We start from the raw sequence: 25,098 nt of genomic DNA on the forward strand, positions 1-25,098 counted from the left end.
AATTTCATTTTCCCCCAAATTTGCAAGACTGAAGATGGTAGTTTATATTCTGTGTGTGCAGACATGGTCAATATATGTTACTAAATAGCTAAACTTAAGTAATCATTTTGGCAAGAGAAATAGATCTTTCCCTAAAATGTGACCTGTGAAAAAGAGTGTAGAAACCATCACCTGATGAATATTAATGCTCTAACCAATTCACATGTAACGCTTATAAAGAAAATTGAATTGCAATGAGGCTTATTTGTTTTTAACAATAATCTCATGACCATCACCACCATCATTGTAAGTATCATCATCATCTCCTTTCTCTAGTTTCTTTATTCTTTATCCAGTTGAGCTGGTCCATCATTTCAAAAATGCATGTCAATACATTAACTCCTTTGCCCCTGCTGTCACATAGCAAAGCACAAATGCTGGGGGAATCCCATTACCCACGTTCTCTGGTGCCTGCACATCAACAGCCAGCCATGAATTGACAGGGTCACATAACAGGCGAGAAAGTTTTCACCATAAGTTCAAGATCAGCACTATCTAAAAATACATCTATACTTCCACGGTAATTTCACTCTTCCAATCCCCAAAATGAAAATTTTGAATCATTTCCACTCCATTTAAACCTCTAACCCTCTTTAACCACTGCCCTCCCCATCCCCACCCTGCCTCCAAACCTCCACCACCAAAGAGATTCCCTTTGTCTCTTACTTAAAAACAAACAAAAAACAACCAAAAAACCCTAATCACTCAAGAACTACTTCATCTTCTTGATGCCTGACTTATATATATGGAGGCAACTCTGGATCATCCTACCATCTCCCTCCTGTTACAAAGGAAGAGTTCTCGCTCCTCCATTCTAAAGCTAATCCCTTCAGCTCTGCTTTGGAGTCCATTCACTTCCACCTTGTCACGAACTTGATAGTATTAATTATTCTCTCTTCCATGTTCAAGTCCTCCTTCCAAACATATACTTCCCCCCTAGAATTTAAGCCTCTTAGTTTTCCATATTACAAACACAAACTAACAAAAATAAACTACACTTGACCCCAGCTGTGGGCTGAATTGTGTCACCACACTCCCCATATGCTGAAGTCCTAACTCCCAGTGCTTCAGGATGTAACTATATTTATTTGAAGACAGGGTCTTTAAAGAGGCACTTAAATTAAAATGAGGTTATTAAAGTGTGCCCTAATCTTATATGACTGGTGTCCTTAAAAGGAGAGGACATTTGGACACAGACAGGTATAGAGGGAAGATGATATGAAGACATAGGGAGAAGGCATCAGTAAGCCAAGGAGAGAGGCCTGGAACAGATCCTTCCCTCACTGCCCTCAGGTGGAATCAACCCTGCTAACTCCTTGATCTTGGGCTTTTAGCCTCCAGAAAAATGAGGAAATACATTTCTATTGTTAAGTCCCCTAGTCTGTAGTACTCTGTTACAGCAGACCTAGCAAATTAATACACCCTCACTTCTAGGCATTGCTCTGTTTCTCATCTTTCCTTCAGAGACAAAATTCTCAGCGAGTCCCCTACACTCCACGTCTCCTTCACCACACCTCACTTTCATTCCTGAATTCACTCCAATGTGCTACTGGCCCTGCTACTCCATACCCTGGGATCACCACCGACCTTGACCTTGTGGATTCTTAGTGAACATGTTAAGTCTTCCTGTTTTCCAATCTTCCAGCAGCATTCGACAGGGTTCCCAACTCCTTCCCTGACATGCTTTCTTCTTTTGACTTCCATGACACAGAGCTCTTCACACTTGCCTTCTTCGTCTCTGGCCAATCCTCCACTGCCTTCTCTTCAGGAGTATGCTCCTCTATCTTGTCATTAAATGCTGGAGCTTCTCAAAGCTCAGTTACAAAGCCCTCTTCTCATCTACTCTCAGCTCTTTCCTTGGGAAATTCTCACCCACATCAATGCTTTAATTACCATTCATACACAGATGACAAACAAGTATGTCACCAGCCCAGACTTCTCATTTCTGGACCTGTTTGGGACTACCTTTATATATCTTCTCTTAGATGTCTCAGAGTCTCCTGAAATTCACCATGTCTAAAACCAAACTCATGATTTTCCACACCTTTTCCATCTGCACGTAAACCCAAACCTGTCCAATTTCCCTAATTAGACAACACCATCATCCATTAAGTCTTGCAAGCCAGAAAAATGCTTCATCTCTGATATTGTCTTCTTTCTCACCCTTCCTCCCTCCACTCTCCTTGGGACTTGAGTGGTTGCAATTTTACAACTATTTGTGTAGTTATGTAGCCATGCACCAAAAGGTGGGACACCCTGTCTGCTTTTACTCACCATTACATTCCACCGAGCACAATGTCACACTATTGTAGATATTCATTTCTTTAACGAGTGAGCAAATAGATAATACTAATAAAAACTCGTATGTGCCAAGCTAAACATTTTATTAAAATTATCTTCTTAATCTTCGTAACAGCCCTATTAAGTAGGTATTATTATTATTATTGTTTTCCTCACTTTACTGAGGAGGAAGCTAGGGCATTGAGGAGTACACTTCCTTCCCAAGAACAAACTTGAAAGTGACAGAAGAGAGTGGACTCAGGTTACTGGGGTACTTGTATACCACTATGCTATTCCATCTTTATGGTTTTCAAAGATACTCTCAAGCTATTTAACTAAAGTTTACCCGAGTTTAATACAAGTTATCTTTGATTTATGAATATATTATGTAGAAAAAATTATATATAATTAACATATGCTCAGAAATCTTGAGTTTCTATGTAGTTATCATGAGATAAAGCCTAAATCCTGTTGCCTGGAATTCAAGATCTTCCATGATCCAACTCCTTCCCTCTTTTCAAGCCTTTTTCCCCATGACACCCTGATGCTCTAGTCAGGCAGCGTTCAGCAAACTACAGCTTGCAGGCCAATTCTAGCCTACCACTTGTTTTTATAAAGTTTTACTGAAACAGCCAAACACATCTGTTTACATAATGACTATGCATTACAATGGTAATTAAATAGCCACAGGTTCAAGAAAAACTGTATGGTCCAAGAAGCCTAAACATTTACCATGTGGCCCTTTACAGAACAAGTTTTCCAACAGCTGAATTAGAATTCTAGGCTACAATCTAGTTCAATGGGAACAAATATAATAGCTTCCATTAGCTGAGTGCTGGGTTCTTTCAACAAACCTTTCAAAAGAGGTCCTGTTACCCCTGTTTTATGTAATGAAAGGAAGGAAGGAAGGGAGAGAAAGAGAAGAAGGGAAAAAAGAAAGAAGGAAGTCAAACGGAGGCTCAGGTGGGTGAATAATGCGACCATGATCACACAGCAAATAAGTGGAAGAACTGGGATTCAGAGCATGTTCACTGACTGTGTTCCATGACTCAAAGGCTAAACACTTTCCCTGGTGCCTACTGCTGCCTTTTTCTTCAGTAGAACTTGGGGTTTCATGTTATTGTTTATTCATGCTATTCTTTCTCCTCCACAGAATGCCAATTCTCCTTTAAAACCTAAAGGAGATGCCTGGTGAAATCTTACACATTCTTGGGGACAAGCTCAAGCACTACCTCTTTCCACTAAGTATTCCAAGATCACCTGCAACCAGGGGAATAATCCCTCCGTTGAATGCCCACAGCACTTCAGGCATTCCCTTGTGACACCTAACACTTTCTCTCCCCTCTTAAGTTTAATGTAGCAAAACCCAAGTTTACCTTTATATCCTGTAGAAAAAGCACAATGCCTTCTATATAATAAGTACTTAACAAATACTTATCTAATGAATGAATCTAGATTAAAAACTTTGGGACACTTCTAATCTGGATTTTTAAAGTGAAATATTTAAGATTTACTTCTTAATAATTCAACAGATCAAAATCCAGAATGTAGTCTAAATACAGAAATGTCTTCCTTAGTATCGATTTTTAGCATTTTTAGCCTACTTATAAAAATCAATTTTAAAAGGAACTAAAAATTCATAAGAATTAAATATACTTAAAGTTTCCTATCAGCATCATAAATAAGGAAACTTGATATTATAATTACTTATATTACACATTAACATTTTGCTAGGATAGAAAAACTCTTCATAATGCCCAAATTAACAACAACAACAACAAAAAAAAACCTTAAGTCATTAAAAATTTAAAATAAATCTAAGGTCAACAATAAAATGTTATTTATTACAAGAATACAGAAACCACAAGTGATGTTTCCAACAGCTAGTTATTTTTGAAATTCTGATAGAGTGAGCTGAATGCTCAATGTCATCACTGTAGAAATAATATAATTTAAATGCAAATACTAATTGTAAAAATAGTTTGAGAGTCTGGTTTGACATTTCTAAAGTTCTCTATATAATGTAAATAAGGCTTAGTATAAAGTCAGGTACAGAGTAGAAATTACACACACACATAAAAAAATTTAGATTTTAAGAAGAGTTTAATATGTTGGAATCAGACACCTACCTGCATCACCTTCTGTTGAATCTCTTCTAACTGTGTACGCTTACTACGTTGCCTACAAACTTCCTGGTAGCGGGTATATTGCTCTCGCAGTGAATCTAATAATTTCATAACCTGTGGCTGTGCTAGCAGTTCATCATCCATAGGAGACCACGAGACCCCTCCATCTGAGCCATTAAATCGACGCTGCTGTAACTCGGATAACAATTCATGTCCTTTAAGAAGGAAAGATACTTATAATTAATATCCATAAAGAAATATAAATCTTACTTCTCAATCTTCTCAATTCTAATTCCTTATTTTTAGAACGTATCTGCCTATATATTTACCTACCAGGTCTTAAGTACTGAAATGCAATTTCTCAATTTATATAGAAATAAATAGGAAAACTGCATGCATACATATCCATATGGATATATACTATGTCATATATCATAGCTCTATCATATACAGACAGTCCTCGATTAAACGACAGTTTGATTTACAATCTTTCGACTTTATGATGGTGCATTCAGTTGAACCCGTACTTCAGCTTTTGAATTTTTTCTTTTTCTGGGCTAGCAATATGCAGTACGATACTCTTTTGCGATGCTGGGCAGCAGCAGTGAACTGCAACTCCTAGTCAGCCACATGATCATGAGGGTAAACAACTGATAGTAATACTGACAACCATTCTGTACTCATACAACTGTTCTGTTTTTCACTTTTAGTACATTATTCAATAAATTACACAAGATATTAAACACTGTATTATAAAATAGGCTTTGTTTTAGATGATTTTGCCCAACTGTAGTCTACTGTAAGTGTTCTGAGCACGTTTAAGGTAGGCTAGGCTAGGCTATGGTGTTTGGTACTTTAGGTGTATTAAATGCATTTCAACATGATATTTTCAGCTTACAATGGGTTTATCAGGATGTTATCACATTGTAAGTTGAGGAATATATATATTCTATATACACCATACTATATAGTAAGTACATAGTATATATGGCACATATATTTTCTAGACCTATCTTTCTATCTATCACATGCTTGTTATTGGTGGATTCACTCCTCAGGACATTGTGCCAACCATTTCTCTGTAGAGCACAATTACAATCTGGGATTTCTGTCTGATGGTACTAATTAGTATGTTTTGTCTGATAGTACTAATCAATACTAAGCGTTATGTTGTAGGATTTCACTGTTAATCCATAACCTTAATCATAGCACCTAAAAGAAATGTTGGTGTGTAACAAATGTATGATTAAAGGGAGAAAGTCTTTACTACTGGTACAAAATAACATTTAAATAATCTCTATTTATATAAATTTCTACAACATATTAACTGTGAATCATGAGGGGCCACATTAATGTAAGAACTGCACTCAATGTTATTTGATTACAGCAAACTCATGGAGAAAATCACTCATGCACAAGAAGTTAAAATTATAGAATGTGCAACATCTAAAGCTGTAAGTGTAACATTAACAATTTTACAAGATGACGCTGGTCAGACCACTGATGACCAACTTCAAGATGACTGTCAGAGCTGCCTGTGCTGTTTCTGCATGTAGCTCCCTCCCTCCATCTGTAATAGCTCCTGCCCAGTGATCATCAGTGGGGGAAGAGGGAGTTGGCCTTTGGACAGGAGTCTGCCCCACCCCCCAGTTGCCGGCATCCAAAACAAAGAAAACTATCCTTTCCACCAAAAAAAAATTTTTTTTAAGTAAATAAATTGCAAATTGTTTTTCTAGGATAATACTATTCCAATTATCATTAAGGAACCCAAAATATGCAGATATTTAAATTCTCTTCTCTTCATCTCTATTCAAGAAAATGTCCTAAACTTAAATGGCTATAAATAATAGAAACAGTTTTTATTATGATTTGGAGGTATTTCCAATTTCTGAAGAATATCCAAGACTGTTTTAAACGTCCCCATTTTATACTCTTTCTACTTTAAGAGTCAATAGCATATTAAAAAGGACTTAGTGACATATAAAGATAATTCTAAAATACAAATGTAACAAGTTTCTGAATTCAATGGCTTAAGCAGCTTTTAAAATGTTAAATATAAACAGGGAATTAAGTTTTGAATCTAAAGCAATATTTTTACTGACAGTCCTTGTACCTTCTAAACATGTAGTAATTCACAGATTACAATTATTTCTTTGTTCTTTCAGGAAGTAAGATCTAAATCGTACTGAAAAAACTCGGGAAAACTGAATCGATACAACGAAGATATTCAGAATTTATTTCTTTACTATTTATTACACTTCATAATTGGAAGGACCTGTTTTGAAGACTTATGGAAAGTCTTTCTATATATATATACACACACATTCATATTCTTTATATATATATTTCCATAAAAGTCATTAAGATCAGAATATATATTTTTTTCTTCTTTGATGACTGTTACCTTTAATGTTTTCCTTGTGGATACCATTTACATTAGAGAAGCAGCACCACATAATGATTTCAAAGACGATACTTCGAAACCAAACTGCCTTGGTTAAAGTCCCAAATCTAGCATTACTAGTTTGTAATCTGCCTAAGTTACTAAACCTTTTTTTTTTTTTTTTTTTTTTGCGGTATGCAGGCCTCTCACTGTTGTGGCATCTCCCATTGCGGAGCACAGGCTCCGGACGCGCAGGCTCAGTGGCCATGGTTCACGGGCCTAGCCGCTCCGCGGCATGTGGGATCTTCCCAGACCGGGGCATGAACCCATGTCCCCTGCATCGGCAGGCGGATTCTCAACCACTGCGCCACCAGGGAAGCCCTACTAAACCTTTTAATGCCTCAGTTTCCCCATCTTAACACTGGGATGACAACAGTACCTACTTCAGTGGGTTGTAGTGAAGGATAAATGAGTTAGCATACATAAAGTGCTTAGAATAGTACCTGCTATGCAGTAGGATTAGAACTATGCCCTATTAGAAAAATACATTAGAAATAAAATTAAGGTATTTTCATTTAAAAGAATTCCAATGTGTTCTCTAGAATCTGTGAAACTACTACTAAAGCTATTTGGGCTGGAATATACAAACCATGCAGCACTGAACACACACTACGTGCAAGGCCATTGTAAGGTGTTAAGTGTTTTTACACAGATGATTGTAAAACAGTACAACTAGTGGCTTTGGATTTAGACCTTTTTTTAGTGCTATGGTGGCAGAACTTAATAGTTATTTGATCTTGAACAAGTTTTTAAATATCTCTAAGCCTTGGCTTCCTCAAGTAGAGAAAATAATATTAATTATCGCAAGGAGTACTTAGAAGAATGAAATATGAAAATACATAAAAGTACAATGCTAGAAACATAATGCATATTCAATAATCCTCATAGCAAACCCATCAAATAGAAATTTTTATCTTCATGTCATATATAAAGAAATAAATTCAAATTCAAATATTTCAAGATAATTGATCATTATTAATAATTTTTAATACTGTAGAGTCTATTAACACACTCTTAGGTTAAACCAAAGAGCAGTTTGAAACACTTCTCCTTCAGTTTCTACGACATAATACATACTCAAATCAATGTTTATTTCATAAGCCAGTTAATGTATGGTTGGTTTAATGGATTATGATTATCACTGATAAATATATTTTTTCATCTTACCTGTCTGAAGAACAGTTTCAGGATCAACTGATGGAAGAAAGTTTAAATCCACAGACCTGGCAAGCACCAAAAGAGTATTTTTTAAAAACTATATGTATTTCTATTTATATAACTTAAAAAAATCCTTTACATATACTTACCAAAACAGGGGCCTACAAATATGAAAATCTGAAGCATACTGTCCTACCAGGCTAATTTCTCTTAAGCATCGGGAAACCCATTACAGATAATTAAACACTAGTAGCCAAAGAAATATCTATGTGATAAATAACAAAATATACTACTTGGAAAAATATAATTTATCGTTATTAACTACAGTATTATTTCAATTGTATCAAAGGAATCCATTTTATTATTTTTCCACTGGATATCTGCTTCAAACTGAAATTTGTCACTATATAATAATCCAGAAACGTTAACATTAAAATTGTGTGCAGCCATCCTCCAATCCAAAGTTTACCTATCTATAGCAATCTTGATATTCGTATGTATGTGTACCCTAGCAGATGTACACTCTTTATGTACTAATTATGTTTCATTTGCAGCTGGACTATGGGCTTTATTTTCTTAAACATATATGGAAAGTGGAGAAGATGAAGGAAAGATAGAGTACCTGGCAAATCAAAGCCTAGGGCCTTGCTACTGTAACTGACAGGTCTTGCTCTATACCTTTCACTTTTGTCAACTGATCTAGGCCTTCACCTCTTGTATAGCCCAGATGTTTCCTGAGGACTGACATAAAGAAGGTGATGAAAATTTGCAAGAGGGACTTCATTGTGTGGGGTTTAAAAGAGACTAAGTAATAACACTTGAAAACTTAGGGAGGGATTGGCAAATACAAGATTTCACTTGACACTTCATGTAGTCACACAAACCATCATTTCCCACTGTTTCCCAAAACACTGAATGAGATACTACTGAGCAGAGAAGATGGGGTTCCACTGTCATGTAAGTACAAGAAATTTTAAGAAAGCAATTAAACAGGTTTCTTTACTGCAACACTTCTCAGAACATGTAATCTGTAAATGTTTACAGTCATTCCCAGGGAAGGAAACATATTAAACAGCATTAAACTCTATGACCATGAACACATTTTCTACCAGTACCCTCTTAGGATGTCTTTCCTGGAGAACATGATTTTGAAAAACACCAGACTTACTCTGCTGGACTACTCAGAAAGCAAGAGGTTTGGCAAATTTTTGTCAAGTAACTTGAGTGATATTTTCAATTCCATAGTATATAAGTGTGTATGTGTGAGGTCTATACACACACTCACATATTTACATATATGTAAAATTGTTATTTACATTTTATATGGCCTCTATCTATAAGACAGTAATGTTCCTAAATGTTTGTTGTAACTTTAGATATATATTCAAATCATTTGTTTTCATATTTTTACTTTGTTTTAAATCAAGATTTGGTGTTAAACTATGATCTTCTCACATCCCTCCTATATTATTATCTCAGTTAACTGGTCTGTGACTATACTTGGATTCATGGAATAACAAGATGCATTCTATCAAGGTTCCATTGTATTTTCAAGGTCAGATTCAAAAGAGATAGACGAGGATGAGTGCTGATCCTTTCAAATTTCCTAATGAAAAATTACTGCCTAGTGACTACTTTGTTACTGAGGATTAATTTGCTTTCTACAGTACTTTTTACCTGGGGAAAGGAAATTGGTCTGAAAACTGTTGAGGTTGAAAAGTTCAATGGAAATCTGTAAAATGATAAATCTAGGTAGCTACAATTAGATCCAGTGTCATGAAATACTAAATTCCTGAGGTTAAACTCATGAATATCAAATATTTTACAAGGACGTAGGAGTTCCACAAGATAGGCATTTAAGTGCTAACATATTTAAATAAGGTTATAATGATTTTATTCCAAGCTGCAACCTTTTCCATATTCTTTACAAGCAAAGTAAAACTCTAAAAAGGCAGAAAATTGTTTCATTTTGAAAACATGTTCTTGAAAAATAATTATTTTACAGTGTCAGAAAAGGTAAATATATTATTATTCAACAAAATTAAAAGTCTTCTGTAAAGAAACCTGGATTCAAATCAATAAATTTTATATGTAAAGCAAATTCTCAAGTATTAAAAAATAAATTTAATACAACTTTTATAGGCCAAGTTTGATTGAATGGAGGCTTGCTTACCTTAGTTCTCTTGGCTTGCATTAACAACAGAGGTTATCTTTTAACACACTAATCATAGCTTTGCAAAGGTGTAACTGCAGGACACTAGACACTTACCTTTCTTTCTCTTGCTGATTTCCTTTATCACTTCCATTGTTAATCAAAGCAAGTTCATCTAATAATGATGTAGATTCCTTTGTAAACTTCTCAAAAACCTAAAGTATGAGATTTTATTAACATGTTAAGGATGATCTTAAAAGTTGATATGTACATAAGGATTTTCAACTAAGAGCAACAGGATTAGTCAAGCAGGATTCTGGTTCCCTCTCTGGACCTCACAGCATAGACAATGCAGACAATGAAGACAAAATTAAAACAATGAAGACAAAACTGCTTCCTAAAACAATCAATAGTTTCAATGGATAAAGAATTTTTTTAATTTAAACACATTAAGAAATTATTTTTATTCCTGAGACAAGTTTATATTTATTCCTGTTCCCTTGAGAAATACGTGTACCAACAACAGTTTTAACTACATGAACATTATTCAGACCAGTTCTAACCCTCTAATTCCAGTTAAAGAACTTTTCTTTATGTTATTCTATTAATCATTCTGGTTGCATGTTAATACTTAAAAAGTTTTATATATAAGCATGTAGCATAAAAATAAGTTAGTTGTAATCTTAACATGATTTCTTAAAATATTTCAAAAAAGGGATTTGGGCAAGTCTGTTCAGAATAAAATAGACACTCATTGGTTTTATATCATTGTTCAAATACGGTGAAAATAGAACTGGTTATCCATTCTCAAATATCCAAAAGTTCATAATTCTTAAAAAAAAATTAGCATATAATCTAATGTGAGTAAATTTTAAGTTTTTTCTTTTAGTCCCAGGCAGTTCGATTAAACAATACTATATTATACAGAGCAGCAAATTTCCAAAGTCAGCCCTGAAAAAGAAGATATATTTTCAGAAATGAAAACCTTAACCTGCCAAACTGCTTTTCAACTCAAATTGATATATAAATATCCTCTCTGAAAATGGTGTATCAAGGGCAGACAGAAGAAACAAGAAGAACTACAATCCTGAAGCCTGTGGAATGAAAACCACATTCACAGAAAAACACACAAAATGAAAATGCAGAGGACTATGTACCAGATGAAGGAACAAGATAAAACCCCAGAAAAACAACTAAATGAAGTGGAAATAAGCAACCTTCCAGAAAAAGAATTCAGAATAATAATAGGACCTCGGAAAAAGAACAGAGGCAAACATCGAGAAGATGTAAGAAATGTTTAACAAAGACCTAGAAGAATTAAAGAACAAACAAACACAGATGCACAACACAATAACTGAAATGAAAAATACACTGGAAGGAAACAATAGCAGAATAACTGACGCAGAAGAACAAATAAGTGACCTGGAAGACAGAAGAGTGGAATTTACTGCCACAGAACAGAATAAAGAAAAAAGAATTAAAAGAAATGAAGACAGCCTAAGAGACCTCTGGGACAACATTAAATGCACCAATATTCATTCAAATGCATTACAGGGTCCCAGAAGGAGAAGAGACAGAAAGGACCCGAGAAAATATTTAAAGAGATTATAGTCAAAAACATCCCTAATATGGGAAAGGAAATAGCCACCCAAGTCCAGGAAGTGCAGAGAGTCCCAGGCAGGATAAACCCAGGGAGAAACACTCCAAGACACACAGTAATCAAATTGACAAAAATTAAAGACAAAGAAGAATTATTAAAAGCAACAAGGGACAAACAACAAATAACATATAAGGGAACTCCCATAAGGTTAACAGCTGATTCTCAGCAGAAACTCTCCAAGCCAGAAGGGAGTGGCATGATATATTTAAAGTGATGAAAGGGAAGAACCTACAACCAAGATTACTCTACCTAGTAAGGATCTCATTCAGATTTTGATGGAGACATCAAAACCTTTACAAACAAGCAAAAACTAAGAGAATTCAGCACCACCAAACCAGCCCTACAACAAATGCTCAAGGAACTTCTCTAAGTGGGAAACACAAGAGAAGAAAAGGACCTACAAAGACAAACCCAAAACAATTAAGAAAATGGTAATAGGAACATACATATCAATACTTACCTTAAATGTGAATGGATTAAAAGCTCCAACCAAAAGACACAGCCTCACTGAATGCATACAAAAACAAGACCCATATATACGTTGTCTACAAGAGACCCACTTTAGATCTAGGGACACATACAGACAGAAAGTGAGGGGATGGAAAAAGATATTCCATGCAAATGGAAATCAAAAGAAAGCTGGAATAGCAATACTCAGATAAAATAGACTTTAAAATAAAGAATGTTACAAGAGACAAGGAAGGACAGTACATAATGATAAAGGCATCAATCCAAGAAGTTATAACAATTCTAAATATATATGCACCCAACACAGGAGCAATACATACATAAGGCAAATGCTAACAGCTATAAAAGAGGATATCAACAGTAACACAATAATAGTGGGGGACTTTAACACCTCACTTACACCAGAGGACAGATCATCCAGACAGAAAATTAATAAGGAAACAAAAGCTTTAAATGACACAATAGACCAGATATATTTAATTGATATTTATAGGACATTCCATCTGAAAACAGCAGATTACACTTTCTTCTCAAGTGCCCACAGAACATTCTCAATGATAGATCACATCTTGGATCACAAATCAAGCCTCAGTAAATTTAAGAAAATTGAAATCATACCAAGCATCTTTTCCGACCACAATGCCATGAGATTAGAAATAAATTACAGGGAAAAAAAAGTAAAAAGTACAACACACGGAGGCTAAACAATACCTTACTAAATAACCAAGAGATCACTGAAGAAATCAAAGAAGAAATCAAAAATACCTAGAGACAAATGACAACGAAAACATGATGATCCAAAACCTATGGGATGCAGCAAAAGCAGTTCTAAGAGAGAAGTTCATAGCAATACAATCCTACCTCAAGAAACAAGAAAAATCTCAAACAATTTAACCTTACACCTAAATGAACTAGAGAAAGAAGAACAAACAAAACCCAAAGTTAGTAGAAGGAAAGAAATAAAGATCAGAGGAGAAATAAATGAAAAAGAAATGAAGGAAACAATAGCAAAGATCAATAAAACTAAAAGCTGGTTCTTTGAGAAGATAAACAAAACTGATAAACCTTTTGCCAGACTCATCAAGAAAAAGAGGGAGAGGATTCAAACCAATAATATTAAAACGAAAAAGGAGAAGTTGCAACAGACACCTTGGAAATACGAAGCATCATAAGAGACTACTACAAGCAACTCTATGCCAATAAAATGGACAACCTGGAAGAAATGGACAGATTCTTACAAAGGTAGAAACTTCCAAACAAAACCAGGAAGAAATAGAAAAGATGAACAGACCAATCGCAAGTAATGAAATTGAAACTGTGATGAAAAATCTTCCAACAAACAAAAATCCAAGACCAGATGGCTTCACAGGTGAATTCTATCAAACATTTAGAGAAGAGCTAACACCTATCCTTCTCAAACTCTTCCAAAGAACTGCAGAGGAAGGAACACTCCCAAACTCATTCTATGAGGCCACCATCACCCTGATACCAAAAACAAACAAAGATACTACAAAAAAGGAAAATTACAGACCAATATCACTGATGAATATAGATGCAAAAATCCTCAACAAAATACTAGCAAACAGAATCCAACAACATATTAGAAGGATCAAACACCATGATCAAGTGGGATTTATCCCAGGGATGCAAGCATTCTTCAATATATGCAAATCAATCAATGTGATACACCATATACAAACTGAAGAATAAAAACCATATGATCATCTCAACGATGCAGAAAAAGCTTCTGACAAAATTCAATACCCATTTATGATAAAAACTCTCCAGAAAGCAGGCAGAGAAGGAACCTACCTCAACATAATAAAGGCCACATATGACAAACCCACAGCAAACAGCATTCTCAATGGTGAAAAAATGAAACCATTTCCTCTCAGATCAGGAACAAGACAAGGATGTCCACTCTCACCAGTATTATTCAACATAGTTTTGGAAGTCCTAGCCACAGCAGAGAAGAAAAAGAAATAAAAGGAATCCAAATTGGAAAAGAAGAAGTAAAACTGTCACTGTTTGCAGATGACATGACACTATACATAGAGAATCCTAAAAATGCCACCAGAAAACTACTAGAGCGAATCAATGAATTTGGTAAAGTTGCAGGATACAAAATTAATGCACAGAAACTCCTTGCATTCCTATACACTAACAATGAAAGATCAGAAAGAGAAATTAAGGAAACAATCCCATTCATGACGGCAACAAAAAGAATAAAATACCTAGGAATAAACCAAGGAGGTAAAAGACCTGTACTCAGAAAACTATAAGACACTGATGAAAGAAATCAAAGATAACACAGATAGATGGAGAGATATACCATGTTCTTGGATTGGAAGAATGAATGCTGTGAAAATGACTATACTACCTAAAGCAATCTACAGATTCAATGCAATCCCTATCAAATTACCAGTGGCATTTTTTACAGAACTAGAACAAAAAATCTTAAAATCTGTAAGGAGACACAAAAGACCCTGAATAGCCAAAACAATCTTGAGGGAAAAAAACAGAGCTGGAGGAATCAGACTCCCTGACTTCAGACTATTCTACAAAGCTACAGTAATCAAGACAATATGGTACTGGCACAAAAAAAGAAATATAGATCAGTGGAACAGGATAGAAAGCCCAGAAATAAACCCATGCACCTATGATCAACTAATCTATGACAAAAGAGGCAAGGATACACAATGGAGAAAAGAGAGTCTCTTCAATAAGTGGTGCTGGGAAAACTGGACAGCTATATGTCAAAGAATGAAATTAGAACACTCCCTAACACCATACACAAAAATAAACTCAAAATGGATCAAAGACCTAAATGTAAGACTGGCCACTATAAAACTCTTAGAGAGGAAAACATAGGAAGAACACTCTTTGACATAAACCACAGAAAGACCTTTTTTGACCCACCTCCTAGAGTAATGGAAATAAAAACAAAAATAAACAAATGGGACCTAATCAAACTTAAAAGCTTTTGCAGAGCAAAGGAAACCATAAACAAAATGAAAAGACAACCATCAGAATGGGAGAAAATATTTACAAACAAATCAATGGACAAGGGATTAATCTCCAAAATATAGAAAAAGCTCATACAGCTCAATATTAAGAAAACAAACAACCAATCAAAAAATGGACAGAAGACCTAAATAGACTTTTCTCCAAAGAAGATATACAAATGGCCAAGATGCACATGAAGAGCTGCTCAGCATCATTAATTATCAGAGAAATGCAAATCAAAACTACAATGAGGGGGCTTTCCTGGTGGCGCAGTGGTTGAGAGTCCGCCTGCCGATGCAGGGGACACGGGTTCGTGCCCCGGTCTGGGAAGATCCCACATGCCGCGGAGCGGCTTGGCCCATGAGCCATGGCCGTTGAGCCTGCGCGTCCGGAGCCTGTGCTCCGGAATGGGAGAGGCCACAACAGTGAGAGGCCCACATACCGCAAAAAAAAAAAAAAAACCTACAATGAGGAAAGAAAAAAAAAAACTACAATGAGGTATCACCTCACACCAGTTAGAATGGGCGTCATCAGAAAATCTACAAATAACAAATGCTGGAGAGGGTGTGGAGAAAAGGGAACCCTCTGGCACTGTTGGTGGGAATGTAAATTGATACAGCCACTATGGAGAACAGCATGGAGGTTCCTTAAAAAACTAAAAACAGAATTACCATATGACCCAGCAATCCCACTACTGGGCATATACCCTGAGAAAACCATAATTCAAAAAGAGTCATGTACCACAATGTTCACTGCAGCACTATTTACAATAGCCAGGACAAGGAAGCAACCTAAATGCTCATTAACAGATGAATGGATAAAGAAGATGTGGCACATGTATACAATGGAGTATTACTCAGCCATGAAAAGGAACGAAAGTGGGTCATTTTTAGAGATGTGGATGGACCTGGAGACTGTCATACAGAGTGAAATAAGTCAGAAAGAGAAAAGCAAATATTGTATGTTAACGCATATATGTGGAATCTAGAAAAATGGTATAGATGAACTGGTTTGCAAGGCAGAAATAGAGACACAGATGTAGAGAACAAACGTATGGACACCAACGGGGGAAAGCGGGGGGCGGGGTTGTGGTGGGATGAATTGCAAGATTGGGATTGACATATATACACTAGTATGTATAAAATAGATAACTAATAAGAACCTGCTGTATAAAAACAAAATGGTGTATCAACTAGATTACCTCTCAGGAAATTATGCTGCTGTTATTCAACTCAAAAGATTTACATCTTTTACTATAATACTGCTACTAATGACAACAGTAATAGCTAATACTTGTCTGACTCCAGAGTATATGCCTTCAAGCATTATGCTATCATGTGGTATGCATTATATTTCTTTAGCTTTGTAAAAAGTAAACTATCTACCTTTCAGTTGATTAAAATTAAAAAGCTATCAAAATATGTCTTATTTATATATAATAACATGTTTCTCATTGTAATATACCAACCAGCCTCTTATTTAACCAGTCCATATGATCATAAGTGAGACTCCCACCAAAATCTTCTGTTAACTGGCATGGTTCTATATAACGAGTCAATTTATTAGCAGACACTAAAATAACCTAGAAAGGTAAAAAGAAAGAAAGAAAAAAACTTAGTCACTATTAATGTCCATGAAAAGTAATGAGGAGGTTAAAATTGATTAGCATATGCAATACCATTTCCAACATGATGAAATATTACATGTTTATTTAAATAATACAACAGCATTTAAAATCAATTCAATAAATTGTGGCTATCTGTTAAGAAATAAGCTATCACAAACCATTTATAATAACACATTATAGAAAACAAGAGACATTAGTAGCTCAGATGAAATATTTTCAAACCTTATCAATATGAATAATTTCTTGGTAGTAAAAATCAATTCCTTTAGTACAAGGATGTATTCGTCAAAGAATCTTCACATTGTCTTAAAATTAGCTAGGTACACTACAATAATAAGTACAAATGAATAATAAATCTGGAAATCAAAAAATTATATACTTTTCTAATATGAAATTTCTCTATCATTCCTTTGATTATATATTAACAAAACATATCCTCTAAATAGTAGAGTAAAACTCAGGATAACATATACTAATATTTAATTTGAAAAACAGAACTAGATAGTAGGGAGAAGTTCAGAGAATTCATAAACTTGAAACTTACCTGTTAAAATGATACTCTTTAAACTTTAAAAGATTTCAAATACAAATTACAAAATGAACAAAGATACCATTTCAGCACTAAATAAAACTTCAATGAAGATACACATGAGTATTAAAAAAATACATATGTGGGAGAAAGATATTCAAAGTAGTGTTAATGCAAAAGACTTGATAAGAGAAATAACGTGTCCAACTGGAAAGAGCACCATTCCCACCCTAAACAACAACAAAGTCCAGATAATCTACAAAATTAAAACTTTTCTGAAACTCCTCAGAGAGCTGAGGTCACAGAAAAACCAACTAGTCTGAATATGCAGAGAAGACAGACACCATAGAGAGAGTGGTAGAAGGAGTGACTATCAAATGTGAGGAGCAAATCTTTGGGGATGATGGAACTATTCTGTATCTTAACTGTGATGAAGGATTTATGACTATATCTGTTTGTCAAATCTCAAGATTGTAGGCTAAAAAAGGAATTTTACTGTATGTAAATTATACCTTGATAAACTTAACTTTAAAAAAAGGGGGGGGGGAATAAACTCAACAACATAAGGAGGACTTGTGAAAGAACTACCAGAGAAAGAAAGAAGGAAAAGAAAAATTCAGAAACATTCCCAATATGCAAAACTAGGTATATCCATACTATATATGAAGTTGTAATGTTAACAGTAAATAAGGGGAAATAACCAAGACTACAAAATTTGCTAAAAGGGTGGAAGGGGAGTCACCTTAGGAAGATAACAAAAACATGGTATCAAAAGTTCATAAAAGGGGACTTCCCTGGTGGCACAGTGGGTAAGAATCCACTGCCAATGCAGAAGACATAGGTTCAACCCCTGGTCCGGGAAGATCCCACATGCCGCGGAGCAACTAGGCCTGTGCACCACAACTACTGAGCCTGTGCTCTAGAGCCCATGTGCCACAACTACTGAGCCAGTGCGCCTAGAGCCCGTGCTCTGCAACAAGAGAAGCCACCACAATGAGAAGCCCACGCACTGCAATGAAGAGTAGCCCCCACTCAATGCAACTAGAGAAAGCCCACACGCAGCAACAGACCCAGTGCAACCAAAAATAAATAAATAAAAAAAATAATAAAATAATTTTTTAAAGTTCATAAAACTATCAGAGAAAAATAAATCCTGTCATAATTAGAGTTTATAACAAATTGCTATTGATAACAACACATTAAATGTCTTGGATGCTTATGTTAGAAAAGAAAGGCTAATGAATAATGAGCTAAGTGACCTACCTAAGAAGTGGGGGGCAGGGAGTGGGAGGAGAACAATAGAATACATCTAAAGAAAAGAGAAGGAAGGGGAGAAATTAAGAAATTAATAAAGCCAAAAGTTGTTCCTTGAAAAGACTAAAATGAAATCAACAAAGTTCTGATAACCTAAAGCAAGAAGAAAAGGAAGGTACACATAAATTACACTAAGAATAAAAAGAACATGGCTACATAGACAGCAGTGATTTAAAAGATACAGATGGACACAGGACATGCTTTTGTCAATAACTGCAAATTTAGAAGAAATGGACAAATTCCTATAAAAAAAGTAATTTATCAAAACTGACATTAAAAAACCCCAGAACACCTATAATCAATGAGGTGAAGTGAATCACTAGATTCTTTTCATTTTCAGTGATCATACTGTTAGTGGTAGTTTTAGCATTGCTATTCAGGGATCACTTGATGAAAAAGACAGAAAATGATTAATATGGGTTATTCTTATTCTCCTATCCCTCATGTCCTTGAGAAAACAGAATTCTTGAGAAGGAAGACATGAAAGGGAAAAAGTTACCCTTATGGTCTTCAATTTGAATTGGAAGTATCAGATTAAACTCATGATGTATTTCATTTTAAATAAAAACATGCACACTCACATAATATAAATTTTCTAATTCTGTCCACTGAAACATTTAGAAATAATGACGAAGGCATTCTGTAGAAATGCACACTCCTAGAATCCCAGACTGTTGTCTTCAAATACTGTTTCCCCCAAACGGAATCAAGGTTCCTTGGAGAAATGGCCAATTCTAGGTCTGGGGCTGGAAATACACATGGTGAGCTTGTAACATCTTCCCATTCAAGTATCAAGAAAGCCATCCAAGATTTTTAGGGTTGTGCCAAAAGGTCCGGAAAAGGCTTCCATTGGCCAAATAAGTAACAATTTGCATATCAATTCAAATTCTTTAATAAACTAAAGGACATCAATGAACATTGAACATCAATGGCTGCCAATATCACAAAAAAAGAAGACAACTATTACGAGCCTCATGATCAAGGAAACATCATCACCAATGAACAGCCTTGGAGAAAGAAATTCAGGTCTTAATCTAATCAGCTGTTTGAATCCAACTATGAATTCATGGAAATACAGAGATGCAAAAGAGGAGAAAAATATGTTAAACTATACCACGTGGATGCTCACTGAAACAAAAAATCCTGTAAAACACATATCCTGGTCTCCCCAAGAAAAAAAAAATTGGGTAAGAGAAAGAGAAATTAAGATGAAAAAGCTTAATTTAATGGACTAACACAAAATTCCACAACCAGTAATAAGAGAATTACATATTCTTTTTAAGCGAACAAGAAATATTTAAAAACTTGAGTGTATATCAGGTCATAAAGAAAACCTTGGTACATTTCAAAGGAAATAACTCATAACGTTCTATCACCACAATGAAACTAAGTTAGAAATCAATAACCAATCAAATCAGAAATCATTAACAAGATTTTAAAACCTATCCATTTGGAAAGGCATCTCAAACCAATCACAATATCTGGACAGTATCTGGATCCTATTTCAAAGAAATAGATCAATCTGTGTGCATTCACAATTTATGTATAAATTTATGAATAAATTTTAAAATATATTATTTATACAGAATATTTTTATATATTACTAAATCTTTTTATAACATTCATTAAATGTGAAACCAGCTGGCTCTTTGATATTAAGGAACTGTTTATTTTAAGGCATGACAATGGTCTTGGGCTATATTTTTTAAAAAAGAGTCTGCAGACATTCAAATGTCTTAAATTTCCTTCACTATAACATCCCCAGCCTTCCTTGGGCGCAGTGGATAGGGGTAAGGATGGGGCAGGTGGACCATGGGTTGACAGTTGTTGGAACTGGGTATAGGGATACATGGAGTTAACTATAATATTCTGTTTACTTTTTGATGTGTTCATAACTCCTTATAATAAAAATACTAAAAAACTAAGACACATATAAATCTCTCTTTTAAAAAAACCTTCCCAGAAAGAAAATACCAGGCCCAGCCAATTTACAAGTGAGTTTTAAAAATTAAAGAACAAAGGATCAATCAAGATGGCCAAGGAGGAGTATGTGGAACTCAATTCCCCCTCATGAACACATCAAAAGTACATCTACATGTGAAACAATTCTCACTGAAGATGAACTGGAAACTGGCAGAAAGACTCCCATACAAGAAAGGCTATAAGATCCACATGGAATCAGGTAGGAAGGGAAAAGACATGATAAGGTCGGGAACCTGTGCCCCTGAAAGGGGACACAGAAGAAAAGAAAGATTACATGGGTGGAGACCCACCCTGGGGAGTGAGCAGTTCAAGCCACAGACTGGGCAACTCACTCTTGGGGTCCAACACAGGGGAGACAGGCCCGTGGTTGGCTGGAGGACTGCTGGGACTAACTGGAGGAGTATGGGAAGCCTGGACTCCATTTGTGAGAAGCGTGCCTGCTGGTTTGCCCATGAGGCAATGAGGAGAGAACAGAGTGAGGACCGTCCAGTGGCTGCAGGGTTTCCTGTGACTGCCTCAGTGCATATCCCAGCCGAAGCCAAACAAAGGTTCCAGGCCTGCTTACTCCAGGTTGCAAGTGGTACTGGATCTAGGGGGTCACATGACCAGGAGAAAGCTTAGCTGTGGATTCAGAGGCAACTCGGTTGCAGAGCAGCGACAGCCACTCTTGGCACTTACTCAGGAAGTGCATCAGAAGCAGCCCAGAACTCTGACAGCAGCCTCTCCCCTACAGCTCACCTCCCAATACACAATGAGGCCACAAGGCCCCATCTGCCCTGTGGTGTGGCTTCACGACAGGGCAATGGTGGCAGAGGCTGCGGGTGTGATTGGCTGACGCTGACAAAGGGGACTTGGACCCCAAGGCTGTGTCTGAATGAAGGGGGAGAAACAACTGCTGGCACCTGCAAGGCGTTGCAGTTTAGAATCTGTCTGCAGGCAAAACAAGCCAAGAGAGCACACAGGCCCCACTTGCTTCAGCACTCCCCCACTCTGGGTCAAGGGTCATGGTGCTGGGAAAGTAGAAAGCACACACTTAAGGGGAACAAAGTCAGAGCAGGCCTGACCTTCAGGGCTTCTGCTCCACCAACTTGGGATCAGACCCCACACCTGAAAGGCCAGTGATGGCCACTGAGCAGAGGAGAAGCCTCGTCTCATACCTAGCTACAGCTCTGCAACCTCCATCTCCAGCACCACCTCTTACCAAGGTGATAGTGGCCAGCATACCCTGAGGAAAGACAAGACTGGCATCCACGTCAAATCCAGCTCTCCAACCACTGGGCACTGGGCATATGCAGTCTGTACATGAATGATCCCACATAAGGACAGCCCTTTAAGACCCAATAGGTAACTATTTCACCAAAATTCATAGAGACAGAGAAAGTTAAGTAAAATGAAAAGGCAGAGGAACTGGTCTCAAATGAAATAGCAAGAGAATAACCAGGAAAAAATAATGAAACAGAAATGAACAATTTACAGAAAAAGAAATCAAAGCATTAGTAATAAGAATGTTAACTGAACTAGGGAAAAGAATAGATTAACACAGTGAGAATTTTAACAAGGAACTAGAAAAAAGCAAGAAAAACCCAATCAGAAATGAAGGATTCAATAACTGAAATAAAAAACACACTAGAAGGAATGAATAGCAGACTAAGTGGTGCAGTCTTCTGCACAGAATAATGGCAATCATCCAGTCAGAACAGCAAAAAGAAAAACAAATATTTAAAAATGAGAGCAATTTAAGAGATCTCTGGGATAACATTAAACATATCAACTTTCACATTATAGGGGTCCCAGAAGGAGAAAAGAGAAAGAAGAGGATCAAAAATGTATCTGATGAGATTATGGCTGAAAACTTCCCAATCCTGAAGAAAGAAGCAGATATCTATGTACAAGAGGCACAGAGGGTCCCAAATAAGATGAAACCAAAAAGATCCATACCAAAACATACCATAATTAAAATGGCAAAAGTTAAAGAGAGAATTCTAAAGGCAGCAAGAGAAAAACAGAGATTCATATACAAGGGAATCCCCATAAGGCTATCAGCTGATTTTTCTGCAGAAGCTTTGCAGGTCAGAAGACAGTGGCATGATATACCTAAAGTGCTAAAAGGGAAAAAACTGCAACCTAGGATACTCTACCCAGCAAGATTATCATTGAGGAACAAAGAGGAGACAAAAAAAAAAAAAACTTCTCAGACAAGCAAAAACTAGAAGGGTTCATACTAAATCAACTCTAAAAGAAGTGTTAAAGGGTCTTCCCCAAGTGGAAAGGAAGTAAGAATCCATGGAAAAGGGAAAATCTCACTAGGACAAGCAAATATACAGTAAGGGCTGAGGAACAACCACTTAAATAAGCTAGTACAAAGATTAAAACACAAAAAATTATAAAAGCAACTATAACTTTATATAAACAGAGAAGGCATAAAATGAAGATATAAAATGTGACATCAAAAACACAAAGTGTGGGGCTTCCCTGGTGGTGCAGTGGTTGAGAGTCTGCCTGCCGATGCAGGGGACACAGGTTCATGCCCCGGTCTGGGAAGATCCCACATGCCGGAGTGGCTGGGCCCGTGAGCCATGGCTGCTGAGCCTGCGCGTCCGGAGCCTGTGCTCTGCAACGGGCGAGGCCACAACGGTGAGAGGCCCGCATAGCACAAAAAAAAAAAAAAAAAAGAAGAAGAAGAAGAAACAGACAATCTGAACAGACTGATCACTAGTAGCAAAACAGAATTTGTAATTTAAAAAATTCCTAGCAAACAAAAGCCCTGGACTGACTGGATGGCTTCACAGGGATATTCAGGGATATTCTACAAAACATATAAAGAAGAACTAATACCAATTCTTAACAAACTATTCCAAAACACCGAAGACGAAGGAACAATCCTAAATGGATTCTACGAGGCCAGCATTACCCTGATACCAAAACCAAAGAAAGACACTACAAAAAAAAAAAGAAAATTACAGGCCAATATCTTTGATAAATATAGATGCAAAAATCCTCAACAAAATACTAGCAAACTGAACCCAACAATATATAAAAAGGGTCATATACCATGATCAAGAGGGATTTATTCCAGGGATGCAAGAATGGTTCAATATTTCAGAAATCAATGTCATATACCTCATTAACAAAAGGATAAAAATCACATGATCATCTCAATAGACACAGAAAAAGCATTTGACAAAATTCAACATGCATTCACGATTAATACTCTCATCAAAGTGGGCACAGAGGGAACATATATCAACATAATAAAAGTCAGTTATGATAAACCCACAGCTAACATCATACACAATGGTAAAAAGCTGAAAGCCTTTCCTCTAAATTCAAAAACAAGACAAGGATGCCCACTCTCACCACTTTTATTCAACACAATTTTGGAAGTCCTAGCAATAAGTGGTGCTGGGAAAACTAAACAGCTACATCTAAAAGAATGAGATTAGATCATTTCCTCACACCATATACAAAAATGAACTCAAAATGGATTAAAGACCTGCATGTAAAACCTGAAACCATAAAATCCTTAGAGGTGAACATAGAACATCCTTTGACACAGATTGTAGCAATATTTTTTTGGATCTGTCTCCGAAGGGAAAAAAAAGAATTAGTAAATAAAAGCAAAAATAAACAGATGGGACCTAATCAAACTTAAAAGCTTTTTCACAGAAAAGGAGACCATCAACAAAACAAAAAGACAACCTACTGAATGGTAGAAAGTATTTGGAAATGATATGACCAATAAGGAGTTAATATCCAAATAATATGACCAATAAGGGTTAATAAACAGCTGATACAACTCAATATCAAAAAACCCAAACAGGGCTGCCCTGGTGGCTCAGTGGTTGGGAGTCCACCTGCTGATGCAGGGGACATGGGTTTGTGCCCCAGTCCGGGAGGATCCCACATGCCACGGACATGCCACGGAGCGGCTGTGAGCCATGGCTGCTGAGTCTGTGCATCCGGAGCCTGTGCTCTGCAACGGGAGAGGCCACAACAGTGAGAGGCCCGTGTACTGCAAAAAAAAAAAAAAAAAAAAAAAAAAAACCAAACAACCTGATAAAGAAATGGGCAGAAGACTTGAATAGACATTTTTCCAAAGTCATACAGACGGCCAACAGGCACATGAAAAGAGGCTCAATCTTGTTAATCAACAGAGAAATGCAAATCAAAACTACAATGAGATATCACCTCATATCTGTCAGAATGGCTATCACCAAAAAGACCACAAATAACAAATGTTGGCGAGAATGTGGAGAAAAGGGACCACATTACATTGCTGGTGAGAATGTAAATTGGTGCAGCCACTGTGGAAA

The 25,098-nt window shown here is 36.3% G+C and overlaps 1 protein-coding gene across 8 annotated transcripts in view; it reads right to left on the minus strand.

Moving 5' to 3' along the window:
- SESTD1 (SEC14 and spectrin domain containing 1) overlaps nucleotides 1-25,098 on the minus strand; it is a 141,400-nt gene that overhangs the window by 33,589 nt on the left and 82,713 nt on the right. For all 8 annotated transcript variants that reach the window (XM_082630963.1, XM_082630964.1, XM_082630959.1 and 5 more), the window contains 4 exons: nucleotides 16,801-16,914; nucleotides 10,316-10,413; nucleotides 8,056-8,111; nucleotides 4,449-4,660 (listed from right to left, as the gene is read on the minus strand). In XM_082630963.1, coding sequence (XP_082487089.1) covers nucleotides 4,449-4,660; nucleotides 8,056-8,111; nucleotides 10,316-10,413; nucleotides 16,801-16,914 — 480 coding nt within the window. The remainder of the gene's footprint in view (nucleotides 1-4,448; nucleotides 4,661-8,055; nucleotides 8,112-10,315; nucleotides 10,414-16,800; nucleotides 16,915-25,098) is intronic.

This window comes from Mesoplodon mirus (assembly GCF_964341445.2).
Source record: "Mesoplodon mirus genome assembly, chromosome: 8".
NCBI classification, from domain to species: Eukaryota; Metazoa; Chordata; class Mammalia; order Artiodactyla; family Ziphiidae; genus Mesoplodon; species Mesoplodon mirus.